Below are 17,195 nucleotides of genomic sequence, written 5' to 3'. Positions count from 1 at the left end.
GAATATAATGGCATGATATAATTTTCATTGTTTGAATTTGACTAATGAAGATGAAAGAAAGAAAGATAAAACAAATAAAATAGTGCTACATCTTTTAACACACTGATCAATGCACCCTCTATGATACTGTTCATTCTCTAACTATATCTAAAATAGAAAATGTACTTGACATTTGTATTTAGCATAAAATATTTGTATTCTGGCTTTCAAGTGCTTCATGTATAATTTGACGCAATGTCTGGTAAACCTGTTCACGGAGGAACATGAAGAGTGCAGCCAAGTAATGTATTTTCATTGATTAGAAACACTTTATGGAAAGAAGACCATCCAACAAAACAAACTCTGCTTCCTTTTCAAAAGAGCCGGTTATTTCGACCATTTCCAAATTTATTTTTACTCATGTTGGCAATAAGAACTTCAGGAGTGTAGTGCACGTTTACCCAATAGGGTCTACGTGTGATTTTTTTTGTTCTGCAGTATTCTTACATGTTTTCTGTGCGGAGTTGTTTTTTTTTTTTGTGGTATTGTATAATTTTGCGTTGAATCATAGTATATTGGAAAATTGTATACATATACTAACTCGATATTCTTTCAAACAGGATTTTCCCATATTCAGATTAATAAAGACATATGTGAACTTTTTGAATTTTGCTAACGGACAAGAGGGCGCATATTCCTATGGTACAGTATTTTTACATTAATTATTCTTTCTTTATATATATATATACGAGATGTGTAACTTGGGACCAAACTTCGGAGTGTCAGAATCGAACATGGAGCTTAACTTTGGGGGGGCAGAATCAAAGAGTTTTCAACCCAATAAAAATATCATCTAGGACTATTGTTGAAAGCCAGAATATATTGTAAAATTTGAGAAATCGTAAAAATTACTGGATTCTTTGTTACTAAGGTTCCAGGATGTTAACAAAAGTACCAATAACTTATAAATTTTTATAAACCTGAAAATTTTTGGTGCAAGTGCTCTCCTGCCCCAACCAAGTTACGACTATGTGTAAACTTTCGAGATTTATGTTTGGATGTTCGTGTTTCAGCACATCAAATTCAATTTTCTACTAGTATACCAAACTAGTAAAAACTGCCAAACTTGCGAACCAGCACTGATTGTTTATTGTTTATTGATTTGGTGTTTTAAGTCCACTTTCTGCACAGTAAGGCTAATCGGGACTGGACCTACAATTTAAAGTGGGATCCGAACCACTGTGCCAAGTGTCCACCGGGTATCGTACCTGGAACCCCTTGATTACAAGGCGACGACGCTACCACTGCGCAATCGGGGAGGCCTCGAGCACTGGGTGGAATATTTATTTATTTATTTGTGTTTCAATAAAAAAAACACAAGGATTATTCTCGTGTAATTTGTAAATGTTTTGTAAATATTGTGGATAAAATAGCTACACTATTTAAGGTTTGGAATCCATAGATTGCAACGTCCTACCACGTAATCGCTATACTTCAATTAGGAGACGGCAAAAGTCTACCCATAAGTGCTAACTTCCTTAATTCAATCGGTGGACCCACGCAGTGTCGTTATATATGCCCTTTCCTCGGGCGAAAATTTTGAAGAAATTTAAATCTTACAATTTATGAAAAATTTTAATGAAATATTCATTTAAAATTCAATAGAAAATATGATAGTAATAAGAGCCTGTGTTTCTTCTACACTTTAGTCACTAGCTCATCTTCTTCCCCTACCGCTTCTCTTCTTCGCCCAGATGAACACTTGTAGAGGCGAAGGTTGTCGAAGTTGACTCGGTCGACGGGTTGCCTGGTCCTGGGGTGGAGACTCTAGGAAGCAACTCTAACCTATAATGTTCGGGTACCTGCATTAGTTCAAAGCTGACGTTGAGCTCCCGAAGATATTTTTCAGCTGACTGAGCCTCAATGTGGGCGACATCCGAAATTCTGGGCATCTTAAAATCTGGCCTTCTTCTAGATGGCGATCCATCTAAAGTATCATCGTGTCGAGGCCTTTTTCTTCCACCAGCCTTCATTCTGTTGGCAGCGAATAGAGGTTCCTCAATTAACCAAGGCGGCTCATAAGGAGTGGCATCCTGAATCAAATCTCTATCCGGAGTAAAAGGGCTGGAATGAACATCTGGCTGAACATTCAATCTTTGGAACTGAACCGGAAGTTCTCTTACCCTCTGAACAAATGTTCCTGTCTGATCTTGCATTTCTCTTCGCAGAGATACTTCAAGCTTCCTTGTTTCTACCCTTAAGAGAATTCACCTTTTCTTCAGCGGCCTGCTCTACGTCCTTCCGCAGAGTTGAGGTTACTGACTCCATCACTTCCTTCTCTTCTTGCACGAATTTCTCGATGGATTCGGTCTTCTCTCCCAAATTTTGGACAGCTTTCTCAATGGACTCCACTGTAATCTCTACTTGTCCGCGCCACTGAGATAATCGTTTCAGTCTTTCCTGAAGTACCTCTTTTAATCTTTCCTCAACCTTTGCTACCTATTGCTGAGACGTAATTTGGATACTTTCTACTCCGGCCTTAAGACCTTCTATGTCAGTCTTCTGCTGACCAAAGAAAGCTTGCAGTTCATTCCTACGCTTCTCTTCGTCTTCCTCTTTATCTCTTCGTCTTTTGGCTTCTTCTTCCTCTTTCTCTCTTATTTCCACTTGGCTCTCAATTAAAGCTCGGAGAGTTTCAAAGTCTTTTTCTCTTTTCTTATCAATTTCTCTTGTTTCTAACTCTCTTTTTTCTTCTATCTCTCGTTTCTCTAGCTCCCTTTTCTCTTCATGAAATTCTATTAGGGATCTAAGTTCTAACTGTTCATTTATCTCAGCTTTTCAGCCTGAACTGCCTGTCTTTTGCGCATTTTCTCTTCATCCTGTTTCTCTTTCTTTCTGTCTTCCCTATCTTTCATCAACCATTCCAATAATCCATGGTCTGATTGTTCTTGTATCGCGGTCTTCACTACTTGAGTCAGCGGGGCAAATTTACACGTCCGGCATTTAACTCCTACAGCAGGGAAAAGGTAGCCACATCTGTTCCATCACAGCTCCAGTGAATTTGGCTCTGGCACTGGCAATTGGTCCATGTTTAATACAGTCCACACACTTTCACTTTCACTGGACAGTCCCTTTATGATCCACAATGAACGGTTCTGTCGGACCCCACGTTATGGACGCCAAAAACTTTTGCAACATCCTACCACGTAATCGCCACACTTCAGTTAGGAGGACGACAAAAGTCTAGCCATAAGTGCTAACTTCCTTAATTCAATCGGTGGACACAGACTCTAGATATCTCAGGGCTTGATGGGTAAAACTTGAACAACAGCTTTATATATATATATATATTTATTATAAGCTTATCATAAGAAAGTCTGTTAGCACACTAGTCTTTAACCTTTATCACTTACGTGCATTTACAATTACCCTACACGTGCATTCACCACTTCTGGACTCAAAGGGGGGCAGGGACCATTCGATTTTTTCCTCGCAGTGAGGCGCCAGGGGGTGTATAGGGACTAATTTTATTTAGGGCGATGATTGTGGCCGACGTCACGGACTCCCCAGTAAGAGAAAGTAGTATGTGCGTGATACCCCCAACCACAGCTGGGAACTGGCCGTAGCCACCCTGCACCTCCGACAAGTGGACGCTGGGTAAAGGATTAAAGGATTCCGCGACACCCCCGGCGTTAGCTAGTAATCGGCAAGCCGACCGGTGTCTCCTGTACAAGGACGGCAGGTTAGGAAGGAGGTCCTGGTGCTCCCAGAGAAGCCGGGCAGGTAGAACCTGGCATTTATCAGCCGAAGAGATTAGACCAGGTAGTTGGGTTGCTGCTAAACTCTTCTTCTCCTTTCTTCATCCTTCCTTCCTTCTGGGATGGCTGCTAGGCTTCTGGCTGGATGGCCGGTTTTTCCCAGGATGTTTGCCAGTTGACATCCGGGAGCCAAGTGAGCTCCGTATTTTTCTTGGGGGGGGGGGGGGGGTTGTAGTCAGGATTTGTGTATCTCAGCATACTGTTTATTCTGAACATTAACTGGAGTCGGAAATGAATACAAAAAATGTAAAAAGTATAACTATTACATCAATAACTACAAAGTCCTCATGCAACTGTCGCATGATTAAGGAAATATACAATGTTCCCAAGAAATCCCAAAAAGGGGCACAACACAAGACAGAACAACATAAAACATATATCTCAGAAGAGCGTCGCCAACGTCCGAAGATGTTAGAAGCGTGCTTCTGAATCGGTCAAAGTTCGTAGATGTTGTAGTCCATCCACTAATAGCTGTAGCGCCCTGAAGGTATCGGGGTCCCATAGTTGACTGAATAGCCGTCGGACGTTCCGAAGAACGTCTGAAGTCTTCCCGGGAGCGGGTGACGTCGAAGTAGTTACATAAGGCGAAGAGCTCGCTGAGAGTCGGTGATTGGCTGGCAACTGGGAAGCTGCTGGTCGCTCTTTCGATGGAACTTCGGGCCCTTTTGACCGAATAATGGAGTTGAATGGGGCACCTGGCGATGGTCGCTGCGTCAATGTATCCTCGGGCCCCTTTGACCGAGGAATAGAGTTGATTGGGGCAGATTGCGATGGTTGTTCGTCTTTTTTCTGCCGTCGGACTTGTAATGGACGATCGTTTGGATGTTTTTGGCGATGCATCGAGTCGATTTTTCGAAACAAGGGACAACATTTGTAATTGGCGGTATGTTGACCGGAACAATTGGCACATCGAGCTGATATTTGCGGAGAACGTTGTGGATAGTCCTTATTTAAATGTTCTCCCGCACTTTTGACACAACGGGGTTTTGCCTTGCAGAAAGACTGCCCGTGGCCATATCCCTGACATTTATGGCATTAGAAGATTCCTTGCGGTCGGAGTCTTTCTACCCTAATGTTAAATTGGAGTAGGGTGTCCAACTTCAATATTTCCGGGGTGGGACGATCCTTGCACCCGGGTCGAAGAACACTACGTCGAAGTTTGACGTAGACGAGCGGGTAGAGGTGGCATTCCTTCTAGTAGCCTGTATATGACGAAATTTTCTTTGGCGAAGTATATTCTTGTTTTCTAAGACGTCGAACTTATATGACATGAAAGCCGAGTTGCCGTAGAGCTTTTTGTATATCCGAGTCGGCGTGATCCGGGGTGATATATCGAATAACCACCTTAAGTGTTTGATGTGCATCTGAAGCAGAGGCGAACTGCAGGTGTTGCTCAAATTTGCCCTCAATAAGCGCTTGCCAAATCTTGTTTCTCACCTCCTGTGTCGAACAGGTAACTCTCAAGCAGTTCCCTTTATAGGTAAATGTTAGCAGTCGTCGAAACAGAAAACGAATCTTCTGTGCTATATCTGTATCGTCGGCGGTGAAGATCAAAATCTGTTCGGGTTTTTCCCATCGCCGAACAGGAACCGTAGTCGATTCAGGATTCCTTGTAGCATCTGAAGAGCGTGTCGAACTTTTGGACTACGATGAGGTCGTTTCAAGCGATTCCCTGCGTCTCTTCTCCCGCAACATGGTGTACGTCGAATGAAAATCGTTCTCTCCGGAACTTGGGTATGTCTAACTGCGCTGGAACTTATACACGGGTTGGCGCATAGGCTGTGAAAATTCTAACTACAAGTACTAAATAACTCTCTAGCCTTCATAAAAACCCGATGGCTCATGGCTGCAGCAACACAAGCCTTCCATCTGTCCCTATCTTGACCGAGATCTATATACTCTTTTCCACCTCTACCGATTTCCTTTAAGACCATTTCAACGTTGTCCATCCATCTTCGTCTTGGCCTTTCTATAGGTTTCTTACCATCAGGTTTCCCAACAAGAATCCTGTGAACTCCTCTTTCCTCTCCCATTCGTGCCACATGGCCTGTCCACCTAAGTCTTCTTGATTTAATTATTCTAATAATATCTGGACATGAATACAAATTATGTAGTTCTAAATTATGTAACCTTCTCCACTCACCTGTCTCCTCATCCCTTTTAGGTGCAAATATTTTCCTAACGATCTTATTTTCAAATACTCTCAATTTGCGTTCCTCTTTCAATGTAAGGGACCAAGTTTCACATCCATATAATACTACAGACAAAATTACTGTTTTGTATATTTTAACTTTTAGTTTCTTAGCTATTAAACGAGAAGACAAAATCTTATGCAGAGAGAAGTAACATGCATTTCCTGAATTAAGCCTACTTTTTATTTCCTCTTTAATATCATTTTCATTTGTTAATATTACTCCTAAGTATTTGAATTTGGAAACTGGTTCAAACGAGTTGTTATCAATAATTAGATTTTGATTATTACCTAACACTTGGTTTCGGCTTGTAAGCATATATTTAGTTTTCTCTTGGTTAACTTCCAAACCTATGTCTTTAGCAGTTTTGAAAAATATTTTAGCATTATTCTTAATTGTATTTATATCATTCCCTAATAAGTCTACATCATCTGCATATGCTAATAACTGAGTCATACCATTTAATTTTAGTCCTTCGGTAGTTTCTTTTACCTTCCTAACAGCATATTCTAATTTAAAATTAAAGAGCAACGGAGATAATGCATCTCCTTGTTTTAAACCATCATGAATTGTAAATTTGTCAGACACATTAATACCCACACGAATTTTAATTTCTGTTTCACTGGTACGTACTTTTATCATACTAACAAGCTTCTTAGGTATTCCAAACTCTACTAATATATTATATAATTTATCTCTTTTGACCGAATCATATGCTTTTTTTTAAATCAATGAATAGCTGATGGACATTTTGATTATATTCCCACTTTATTTCAAGTGTCTGTCTGATGTGAATAATTTGATCCGTAGTTGATCTGGTACGTTTAAATCCACATTGATAATCACCCATAATTTCATTAGCATATGTGGTTAAAAAAAGGTAAAGTGCTCCCCTGTGCATAGCACCATGCCATCAAGGCATATAGGGGGTGTGGGGGTAACGCCCCACACTTTCTTGATCCGGTCGTGAGTGGGGGTGATGTGATCAGCATCACGATCCTGACCGCCTTTACCCCCCAGGGTTTCCCCCAGGTACCCATGTTATTCGACGCTGGGTGGGCGCCGGGGCCGCTTCCATCGTTAGAAAATTTCCCGGATTTGAACCGACCGGGGATCAAACCCGGGACCTTTAGCATGGTAGTCAGACGCGTGACCGACTGAGCCACCGCTCTGGCCACGCCATGAAGGCGTATAGGGGGTGTGGGGGTAACGCCCCACACTTTCTTGATCCGGTCGTGAGTCTTGTTAAAATAATGTTAGATAATATTTTATACAAATACGCGTTGCCAATTAATTCTTTTACATATTGCAAATTCCGCACTGAGAATTATCGTGATTTGACATTGAGAAAACACTAGTGAAGAAATCACTAGATGCACGTGCTACCATAGCTAAAACTGTGTGCATCCAGACAATACAATTAATAATGAGTCACGCAGGACTCTGAAATACTAAAATTAAAGAGTTTAAATGACAATAATTGATAACGTTTACAGAATACAGAGACCACGCAGGGTCTAATAATAAGTGAAGCTAATAAACGTAGAGGTGGATCCGTTAACGTTTACAGAATACATTTAAACTAAAAGCGTAGGCCTCGCAGGGACATTCCGCTTAACTCTATCATCCGAAATTAAAAAGAATAATGCGACCACGCAAGGTCTAATAATAATAAGTGAATGGCTACCACGCAGGGTCGTTACAAGATTATCATAATTACTTCAAATATGAAAGAAAGTTTAATACAAGAAGGTTAACAGTGAAATCTGCAAAAGTATTGTGTTTCATTTAAACGACTTGATAGAGAATTCGCGATCTAGAGGGAATCTAATAGAGGAGGTATAAGTGCCGGGCAACTCGGGTAACAGCCCGGGGCGTCACCCTCGGGGGCACCAAAATGGACGTCCCCCTTGAGTAGCGCCAAAACTTTTTGTCTGATTACGTAAGCGTAGCTATGTATCTCTTAAGAAGTTGGATATGTGTAGACAAGAAGTAATTGAAGTTACTGGTGTATAATACAATAATTATACTTCAAAGTCATGTAGCAATTTAAGCTAAGAGATTCCTCTCCTTTTGATATCATTATGTACGAATTAAACACATACCTATAATAAACTTCTTTTAAATGGTAACACGTGAGATATTATAAAAATAACTGCATTTTTAGTCATTATAACCATAAATTTATAAAGTTGTCATTTTTTTCTTTGGAGGAAATAGGGAGCCAGGGTTGAAAGTCCGGGATGGAAGGGTGGAAATTAAGGGATGCCAAAAATCCAGCTTCTTGTTCTTCCATTAGCATCACAACACTTTGTCATTCAAATCTTTCCTCTTCTTTGCCATTTCTTTACAATTTCAAATTTTGAGAATCTTTAGATCCTCACATACGTCTTCAAACCATTTCATCCTAGGTCTTCCGATTGGTCGTCTCCCCTTAGATATCCCTTCTAGTATGCATTTTATAGTTCTCGTGTTATCCATTCTTTGTATGTGGCCTAACCATTTAATTGTTTGGCTTTTAATATATCGTATAATGTCTGCTCCGTTAATGTATTATGTATGAATTATGTATCCACTGGTCTTATCGTAGTAGGATATATCGTCATTTTTGTATTTCGTTTCAGAAGTTTTGATTTTAACAGGGATGTATTTGGGTAATAGGCCTTATTATCTTTTTCTTTCGTTTATTTCATATTGTATTTTATTATTTTCATTAAGTGTAGATCTAAGGTATGTAAAATTACTAACACGCTCAAAGGAGCAATTATGTATTAGCATATATCATAATATCAAAAAAATCAGATCTTACATTTTCTATTTTAACTGAGGCTCTAGTGTTTTAAATTATCATCTGGATTAATGTTACTAATTTATTTGGTATTCCAATTTCTTGTAACCTTTGTAATGTTGTTGATCTGTGTAATGAATCGAAGCCTTGTTTGAAGTCAATAAACAAAACATGCAAATCTATATCATATTCGTAGCATTTCTCGAAAATCAAACGCATCATCAGGATGTTAACTGTAGTACTTCTGTTGTTCCTAAATCCGCTTTGATATTCTCCTATAATATCTTCAGTATATAGGTTGCTTAATAATGATATGCCTCTATACTTTTCGCAGATTGTTTTATCCTCTTTTTAAGTATAGGGCACAGCAGCAGTGCTATATTTCAATCATTTGTTATTTGTCCTGTATTCAATATATTAATTATAAGTTTATGAATTCTGCAATACATTTCTTTTCCCTCTGCTTGTATAAGCTCCATGTTCATATTGTCAATTCCTGGTGCTTTCATTTTTTTTAAAGTTTTTAATTACTGTCTTTACTTCTTCATATGTTGGTGCATCAACTAATATGTTTCCATTATCCTGTTGATTCATACATTCCAGTAGGGTACTTCAAAATCCAGGTTGTGTTTCTCTCCCTGGAAGTGTTCTCTCCATCTATTCATTACTTCTGCTTTTTCAGTTAGTTTGACCATCTTTGGATTTTAAGTGTCTACTTCTTGGTTTATACTGGTGTGTTATAAGTTTCTTAGTTCGATAGAATTTTCTATATTCTTTTTTGGTGTTTAGTTCTTGTAACATTTCTATTTGTGCTTTTGTTTCTTGACGTTTCTTTTTCTACATATTATCTTAGCATGTTGTTTTTTTTCAGATTTTCATATTTTTCTCTATTTGATCTTGTAGTCCTATTAAGACATCTATTTCTGGCTTCATTTTTTGCTTTAACCACCTTTATACATTCTTCATCATACGAATCATAATTTGTTTCGTATTTTTGCTTCCTAAAACATTATTATCTGTACTATCAATGATGTTTCTTAAATTATCCCATTCCACTTCTACATCATTATCTCCTGTTTCATCAAGTTTCGTTTGTATTTCTTGTCTATATTTGTTTTGTATAGAAGTTTTCTCAATTTTTCTGTGTTCCACAAAAATCCATCTCACACGGGTGGAATTTCAATCCTAAGCCGCCCCTTAATCTAGATGTAAAGTTCATACCAAGATGGCCATTAAATTGCTTGGTGCTTAAATAACTGAGAATCGTCTCTTTCTTTCCAGAACTTGTGATTAGGTCAATGTTCAATGAAACAGTTTCTCCGGCTAATTACCAGACGACGTTGAGTAAATTGGACAGTGAGGGGTAAGTATTCAGACAGTTTCGTATGTGTATGTGTGTGTGTGTGTGTGTATGTATCTAGTGACGCTACCAGAAAAAAGCTAGTAGAGATGCAAAGATTGGGACTAGGAATATTTGCCTTTGACGGGGGAGGCGTCACATTTAGTGTACAAACACAAGAGAAAAACACATTATTATTGGTTGACTTGGGGGGGAGGGCTGTTCGTCCCTCCTGTCCCTCTTGGTGCCGTTTCTCTCTCTATCGCCATCTCAGTGTGTGTGTTTTCAAACGTTTGTCGAAGTTTAAGAACATTTTATGTACAAGTAAGGTAATCGGGACTGAACCTACAGTTTCAAGTGGTCTCTGCCAAGGTCTAATGCGGGACCCTTTGATTTGTGGGTGTTCCAATACGTTTCATTCTGCTTGTGCATATCTCACCCTCTCTGTGTCCTTACGCTCACTAGATTCTCACCTTCACTCTCTCCCCATTATCTTGTCTCTGTTTGTTTTCTTCTTGCTATCTGTTTCCCTCCCTTCTTTTCTTTCACTATTTCTCTCTCTCTATTTTTCTTTGTGAGCCTTTTATCTTTCATGTCCATGTCTTTGTTCTTCTGTTTGTCAATTCATTTTCTTTTATTTTATGTTTCCACACCTCTTTCTTCATCTACTTATCTCTCTCTCTCCCTATATTCCTACTTTATCCTTCACTGTGTGTGTGTGTCTCTGTGCTTCTTCTCCAGTAAAATAGTATATTAAAGTCCTTTCCTTGTTGGATGGCTTTCTGCAGCAGACATCCACTAGTCTCTCTGAAGTAGTATTGTTAGTTTCCGATGTCGCTACACGGTGTGACCATTGTTTACTTCATTATTGTTATATCTTTTAGGAGTCTTGAGTGATTTCTAGCTTCTAGTTTCCAACTTCAATAGTGGGACGATCCTCTCTTGCAATGGTGCTTGACAATCGACTACACCCTCCATCTGAATTAACATGTTCAATCTCTCGATCTTTCTTTCTCTGCTTCCCTTTCTCACTTTCCTTCTCTTTCCCTTCCTCGCTCTCTTTCTATGTGTTGATTTTTCTGTTTTCCCCTCTTTCGTTCAACCTATTTTCCTTCCTGTCTTTGTATTTATTTCTCTCCCTCTCTCTTGAAACTTCTCTCTATCTTTTTCCCTTCCTCCTTTCTCTGTCTTTCTTTTTTCTCCCTCTTCCTACTATCTGTTTCCCTCTCTCCCCGTCTTTTTCTTATCTCCCTCTTCTTTTACCTTTCCCTCGCTCTCTTCCCCTTCTCTCGCATCTTCTCTCTCTCTCTTTCTTGTCTTTCTATCTGCGAATATGTCTAAGCTTCTATTCCTCTGCTTATATATCTTTTTCTCATCCACTCTTCCTCTCTCATCATCTCTGTTTTCAGATCGTTCCTCAGTTTGTCTGTGTTACATTTTTCTCTCTGCATGGCTCTGTCTCTTGAGGGTTTGAATCATGAGACCATTTGGGAAAGCGCTCTTGCAATCCAATTCTCCTTTGAAGGATGTGTGTTCTGTGTGTTGGAATGTGTACGTACGGGATAATACATTTCATCCAATCATTGTCTACCATCATATGTTTGCTAAACCGACCTAAAGCAAAGCAAATCCGAATTCGCTCTCTCTCACACTCACAACCCCCCCCCCACACACACACACACATACTATCACAGTTATCGTAAGCGCATGTGAATATTTAAGAAGTTTGAGATTTCATGCATAGAAGTTACGCACGCATTAGGGATCCTTTCCATTTCCTTAAGTGTTGAAAATTGTCACTAAATTTAACAATATGGCTGAAATGTGATATTGTTTGAAAGTATCCACAAGATGTGAAGTTATATATAGTTGAGTCCATGCATTTTGGGGATCCCTAACAAAAGTTCAATTGATGTAGTAGTCGGCCTGGTGTACATATTGCAGAATGCCGGATGACTGATGCATTTTTAAAGTAGTGCCTGCGGAAGGCAACAAAAAAGAGTGCAGCAAAATGCGCTTTGGTGTTTGCGTTGTTGTTATACCTATCCTTAACACACAATTTTATAATGTATTGAACAATTTAAAAGGCGGTATTGTTAATCGAAATTGTGCGGCAAGTTTGGAGGAGGATGGGAAAAAAGGACACCTCGTGTCATGGCTGACAAAGAAATGGCTTGCTTTTGGGTTGGGGACGAATCACTTCATGATTTTGTGTGAAGCAGCCATGGTCTGGCTTTGTTCATATACCAGCCCGACCTAGGTGATGTGCAGATCGTGTGGGAAGAAGAACTTGGACTAAGGAGAATGGCGTATATAAGCTTTACGTCAAGAAACATCCGGCTGCAGATTTGTTGTTTCTGCAAATGCATTGCCTAAGTTAAGGGATGACGTGTTATGGTCTTAACGCATAGGGAAGCATTACGTTCGCACGACGTCGAGAAAATACATATCCAATGTGACTGTAATTTGGTCTAATCGATAAGCTGATGTCCTTGGAATACAGCATGTCTTATATTAATAACAATAGAAGTATTCGCTTCGAGCCAATTCCGAAGGAGTCGACGCCATATTGCATTCTGGTATCAGATGATACAGAAGATAGAAAAAGCACACATATTGTGCAAGCTAGCATCGCAGTGTTGAGAAGTTGTGAGGAGAAAGTTCAGTTGCTGCTTAAATTCTCCTAATACGTACTTTGTCGCAAGATTATCTTTAAATATACACACAAATATAAGACGGTAGTGTATCAATACTAATTTATGAAACGGTGTGTTGAAAAGTTGATCAGCATTCAAAATTGACTCATTTGTAGTACGACGAGCATATCTCAAGGGATTTTGAGAGTTTTGATGTGGTACATTGTGTATGTTGAGTTGAAAGTAATGTTCACCCTACTGTGAAAGGGGTTATTAATTAACAAAGCACATTCGTGTTGTTGTTTTTCTAAAATATCAGGTTCGTAGGACAAAATACCTTCCTTGGTAAGGATTAGAGGAGGATTACCTTTCGAGTAACTTCGAAGAAATTATTGTGACAATATATGTTCTAGAACTTACAGATTCACCTGTTATACTAAGGTGGTAATGTTAAAATTCATTAATATAATAAACATCATTTTTTAAATTGGAATTTGTTCAAATTTCTCCACTTATTTATACGAAGATCACAGCAAGTTTTATTTCATTTGTCTTAATAACAATCCTTCTCTTTCGGGTCGTGGAATTTCCCTGTGCATAACAAACATGTGTGTTTAATTGTCATTTGTGCGAGGGGTGATGGAAAGCAATAGTGCCAAATTTAGATTAAAGTAATCACAACCAAACATTCTTTGCCTGCAAATAAGTGAAGTGCATTATATCCGAGTGTTGCCCATGAAGTAACAGGAAGGGCAACGAAAAATGAAACAAATATAGGGTAGGATACATTTATCCTCATTTTAAATATCGGAAGCGGAATAGTGTTCATTTTCTTTTTTTGTTTGTTGAGTCTGCAGACCTGTCAACCTGCAAACTGAGCATCGTGCGTTACTGGACGGGAGTTACATTACCATTACAATATGGGGTGGATTATTTTCCATTTTTTTTTAAATTGTTATTTTTATTTTATTTTGGAAGTCACGAGTATGCAGTTTTGTAAATTGGTTGGGAACTGTGGAGTTGTGTAACTTGTTTGGTTTGTGGACCAATGCGCCTGGGGCGTACCGTCACAACACACACTTTGTTACTCTGTACTAGATATTCTTCGTGTCTGCTTACTGTCTTACATAACTTTCTCTCTCTCCCCCCCCCCCCCCCGTAATATTTGCCTTTCTGCCACAATCTCACGCACACAAAAAGTGAGAGAAGAGAGCGTGAGTTGAAATTTCAGAGATCGCAAATACATTTCATGTGAGAAGTAATAATCACAATTCATTCGGTAAATTTCTGTTATATCGGAGACACATTTCTAACGCATATTTTCAGTTTCAAATGGTTCGAACTTACCAATTGTGTGATGCGGAACCTATTTCAAGGTGCCATTATGCTTTTTACACGAAAATAACTTCGATTTTTCACATTACAAGTAATTCTTTGGGTCCTTTCTTCCGTGGCGGAACACAGAATGTTTCGCGCACAGCTGTGGATCATCACGCGTCGTGCTTGTGTTTTGTTGATTTGGAGTGGGCATGCAGTGTTGCAATTCACGATAGCCCCCAAAACCATTCACGTTAGCCCCACGAACCATTTCCGGCAAGGTTAGGTTAGGTTGGGTTAGGTTAGGTAAGCATAGTTAAAAAAATAAAAATAAAAAATTTCTGGTAAAAAAAGGCACGTTTTGAAACACTTCTTCCTCTCGCGAGACCGCGTGACTTTCGACACTCGCGCCATCTGCAGGTTCATAATGGAAACAACGGCATAATGTTGTCGCTTCGCACAAAAGGCTACTTTATTAAATCAAAAGTGCTTATTTTATGTTGTGCAGCATTCAATAGTAACAAAATACCTCCACGAAGTTCGATAAATGCAACACAAACTCATTTCCGTAAGTAGTTTCTCCTGTAAATTTGAAGAAAAGTGTCTCCGATATAACAGACATTTACCATTCATTCTCCTCAGGAAATCTTCATACGACGATGACAACGACAAGAAATATTTCTGGCAAACTTTTGATGAGCTCTGCCACGAGGATGGATCATTGCCTGCCAGCATATCTCTCCCTGATGTTGCAGCCACATGGACCAATTACAGCAGAGTTCCTGTTGTCACCCTTAACAGGAACTACGAGAACAACACAGCAACTTTAAGCCAGGTAATATATACGTAATATTAGATAATAAATAAAAAAATAAATATAAAAAAGATGCGTATATACATATATTAGGGTTGAATTTCTTAATACGATGTATTGAAAGTATCGGTTCGATTTAATTTACCGATTATGCCGATACTTTAGCGGTGTTTTGATGGTTGAAAACTGCGCGCGACCGTCTAATTATCCTGAAATTTAAGTAATATTCTAAGTTTCAATTGATATTTGTACCACTAATATCAGGGTGAAGTTCATTCGTTTACACACAGAAAATAATTGTATAAATCCTGCCTAAAGACACTTCTCAGGAACTCATGTCATTTGCACTTTCATTGCTACGTTTACCTACTGATACTGTTATTATTACAAAGCTTGGTATGAGTTTGCTTGATAAATTAAGGCAAATAACAAGTTTCGCTTCAAGCAACCATGGCACAAGACTAATCAATAACACTGGATATCTCTGACGAGTACAAAATTTCCAAGCATCTGTATCGTTGGGAATTGTAAGAGTATCGGTATCGGTTCAAGGTGGTATCGGCTTAGCCCTAACATACATAATGTATATAAACAAACACATTGCCCTCTAAATGTAAACGATGTTCTTTTTTTTAGTACTTTCCTCTCCTCTCAAAGAGATGTTCGGGTGTTTCCGTAGAACATTACAGAAATTGCCTTGGTAGGAATTAATTACTTTGCTAAACAGGAACACGATATATATATATATATATATATATATATATATATATATATATATATATATATATATATATATATATATATCAGGTGATCATTAAAAAGTGTTTGGGGGAAAGAGAATTACTTAATTACGTTATTCGTTATCGATTTGAAACAGTGATGAGTTCTTTAGAAAAGAGGTTACCAGACGTTTATGGGAATATTGACATATTCATTCATTTATTGTTTTCTGCCTAGGGGCAAGTCTTTCCTTGCAACCTCCATGCTGTTCGATCTTGAGCCTTTCGCTGTGTAGCATCGTAGGATCTATTTATTTTGATGTCGTCAGTCATTTGGTATCTTCATCATCCCCGGATTTTCTTTCCATTGACCATTCCTTCAGCAGCATCCCTTGGGATACAGTTTCTTCTCATCCAGTGGCCCAATCAATTTATTTTTCTCTTCATGATTATCTCCAGCATTGATCTCTTTTCCAGAACTTTTTCAAGCACTGTTTCAATTCTCACTGTTTCTGTCCATTTCACCCGTTCCATTCGTCTCCATAGCCACATTTCTACAGCTTCCAGTCGCTTTTTCTCAATTGTTCTCAGTGGCTATATTTCCGCACCATTTAGAGCTACACTCCATACAAAGCATTTCATTAGCCTTTTCCTCAGTTCTTTGTTCATAAACCCAAATAAAATATTTTTCTTTGTATTGATGGCTTCCTTCGCCATTGTTACTCTCACTTCTATTTCTTGACTGAATTTCATATCACTGCTTATGATGCATCCAAGATATTTAAAACTATCTACTTGTTCGATTCTCTCACCTCTGACGCTCACTTTTGCCTTTCTAGGTTTTCTTCCGATCACTATTGCTTACGTCTTCTTCACATTATTCTTATCCCGAACTGTTCACAAAGGTTATTCATCTTTGTTTGCGTGGCATTTATGGTCCATTCATTTTCTGCTAAAAATAATAGGGATTTAAACATAGCATCAGTTAATATATTTTTTTAAAAAATGCTATGTCATCTGCAAATCTTATACAACATATTGTCCATCCTCATACTGCTACCCCTCCCTTGCTATGGAAACAATTTTTAAAACTTTCTTCTAAATAGATGTTGAATAATGTAGGGGAGAGCCAGCAGCCTTGTCGTGCCCCTCTTCCAACTTAACTTCCTTGGTTCATTTCTTCTTTCTCACTTTTACACGTTGTCTCATATATAGGTTGCAGATAAGCCTCCCTTCCTTTCAATCTACCCAAAATATTGTTCAGGATCCCTGAGAGGTTTCTCCAAATCAACAAAGGCTACAATCATTTCCACACCTTTTTCCTGATATTGATATTAAACTGACTTTCATATATTCAGAACATTTCTTGGAGTTACTTCTCGTCTTTAAAGGTACTAACATTGTTTCCATGAAATTTTCTGGCTATATAGATTTCATTGCATAAATGTAGCATTTCTTTCTTTCCTTCACCCACATTTTTTATGAGTTCTACAGGAATTTGGTCACTTACTGTTGCTTTTCTGTTCTTCAGTTGTTTGAGTTGTAATGATAGAATCAGTACATGGTCCTTTTTTTAATACTTTTTATGCATTT

The 17,195-nt window shown here is 38.6% G+C and overlaps 1 protein-coding gene across 1 annotated transcript in view; it reads left to right on the top strand.

Moving 5' to 3' along the window:
- Positions 1-11,593: 11,593 nt before the first annotated feature.
- The window catches only part of LOC145987040 (aminopeptidase N-like), a 40,003-nt gene continuing 34,401 nt past the window's right edge, over positions 11,594-17,195 (top strand). The window contains exons 1-2 of the mRNA XM_083121499.1: positions 11,594-11,667; positions 14,712-14,904. Of these exons, the coding sequence (XP_082977625.1) occupies positions 11,594-11,667; positions 14,712-14,904 (267 nt within the window). The remainder of the gene's footprint in view (positions 11,668-14,711; positions 14,905-17,195) is intronic.

Source organism: Lepisma saccharinum, chromosome 4 (assembly GCF_977018435.1).
Source record: "Lepisma saccharinum chromosome 4, izLepSacc3.1, whole genome shotgun sequence".
Lineage (NCBI taxonomy): Eukaryota > Metazoa > Arthropoda > Insecta > Zygentoma > Lepismatidae > Lepisma > Lepisma saccharinum.
Note: the sequence above shows the minus strand (reverse complement) of the source record. Positions and strands in the feature narration are given on the sequence as shown.